The sequence below is a fragment of the Galeopterus variegatus genome, unplaced genomic scaffold, assembly GCF_000696425.1.
Source record: "Galeopterus variegatus unplaced genomic scaffold, G_variegatus-3.0.2 Scaffold2334, whole genome shotgun sequence".
In the NCBI taxonomy this organism is placed as follows: Eukaryota; Metazoa; Chordata; class Mammalia; order Dermoptera; family Cynocephalidae; genus Galeopterus; species Galeopterus variegatus.
In genome coordinates, this window is record NW_007728445.1 from 109,490 (window position 1) to 110,839 (window position 1,350).

The window sequence follows — 1,350 nt, forward strand, 5'->3', positions numbered from 1 at the left end:
CAACCCTCGGCGTTGCTCCCGCCCCTCGCTCAGCCAGTGAGCGACCGGTCTGTATGTGGGATCCGAACCCTCGGCGGGAGCACCACCGTGCTTCCCAAGCGGCGCACTATAGCAGTGCGCCACCGGGCCGGCCCAAGAATAATCTTTTGATTAAAAGTGACAGCACAGAAAATGTTGGCTAAACCTGAGTCTGTGCTGGGAAGTTTAAGTATATTTGTAAATATTCAAGCACATGTGCATCTACTTATTACTGTGGCTGGCATTTAATAATGTATATATTAAACAACAATAAGACTGCTAGTCTTATTGTTCTAGTATTTGTAAAATGTTTGGTCTGTCTTTGCTGTTTTTTAAATGGCAGGTTGTTATGTAAGCTAGAAGGTTTTGAAGTACTTCTGTTGTAGGAAACATGTGGTCATATCCAGTCATGGAATGGGAAGATATCTAAGTCAAATGGAAAATGTTCTTTCCAGCACAGCTTGGAATAAATAGTCCGCATAGCACAGGATGTCTGGGACAACGATGCCATACTTCTCATGCACATGGTATGTCTATTTGAACGTATCCCTGCATTATCCTGTTTTTCTCATATTTGCTCTTTCCCCTTTCTAATTGTAGGAAAAAACCAAAGAACTAGCAGAGAAGCAGGTGCAACTGTAAGTATGGCCCGGTTACTGTCCCTGCCTCTTAGCAGCAAGTGCTTCCCTGGGGAGCGACATCCCGAGGAGCCTCCCACATGCCTTGGGGTCAGCACTGGGTTTTTGCCACACTGTCCTTCCATCTCAGAGAGGCCTTTTCCATTTCCTTAATCATCATCATGGGAAGCTCTGTGTTCGGGAAGTTTCTCCAGAGCATTCTTATGGCTGAGTGGGCAAGGCCTCTTTTGAGTCTTCCCCTTCCCTTCACTTTCCCAATTACCACATTAAGACTAACCTGCTCCTTTAGAAAAACACAACCCTGCTTGTGAGATAGGGAGGTACATTGCCACTCTCCAATGTCTGTTTTCATAGAAAGCTCTATTTCTGCCCCATACGCTGCTGGTGGGATTTGGATTTATCTAACACACACGTTCAGATCCTGTGACCCACAGTCCCACCCAAGTGGACACCTAGATTAGCCTTCACCTGCAGGGCAGTTCCTAAGAGCAGAAGCTGGAAGGCACCACATGTCTTGTGGCAGCACTGCAGTGTGTTCATACAGAGGTCACTGTGGCAGTGGAAGGGAACGAACTGTGGCTGCATGCTGTCTCAGGCCAGCTGCATCTAAAAGCAATGCTGGAGAAAAAGCACCCAGAAAAGTATCATTATGTAATATGATTTCACACACACACACACACACACACACACACAC

At 46.4% G+C, this 1,350-nt stretch overlaps 1 protein-coding gene across 1 annotated transcript in view; it reads left to right on the plus strand.

Annotated features, from left to right (window-relative positions):
- RADIL (Ras association and DIL domains) overlaps nt 1-1,350 on the plus strand; it is an 87,306-nt gene that overhangs the window by 59,960 nt on the left and 25,996 nt on the right. Inside the window, exon 4 of the mRNA XM_008581362.1 lies at nt 619-656. Within this exon, the coding sequence (XP_008579584.1) occupies nt 619-656 (38 nt within the window). The remainder of the gene's footprint in view (nt 1-618; nt 657-1,350) is intronic.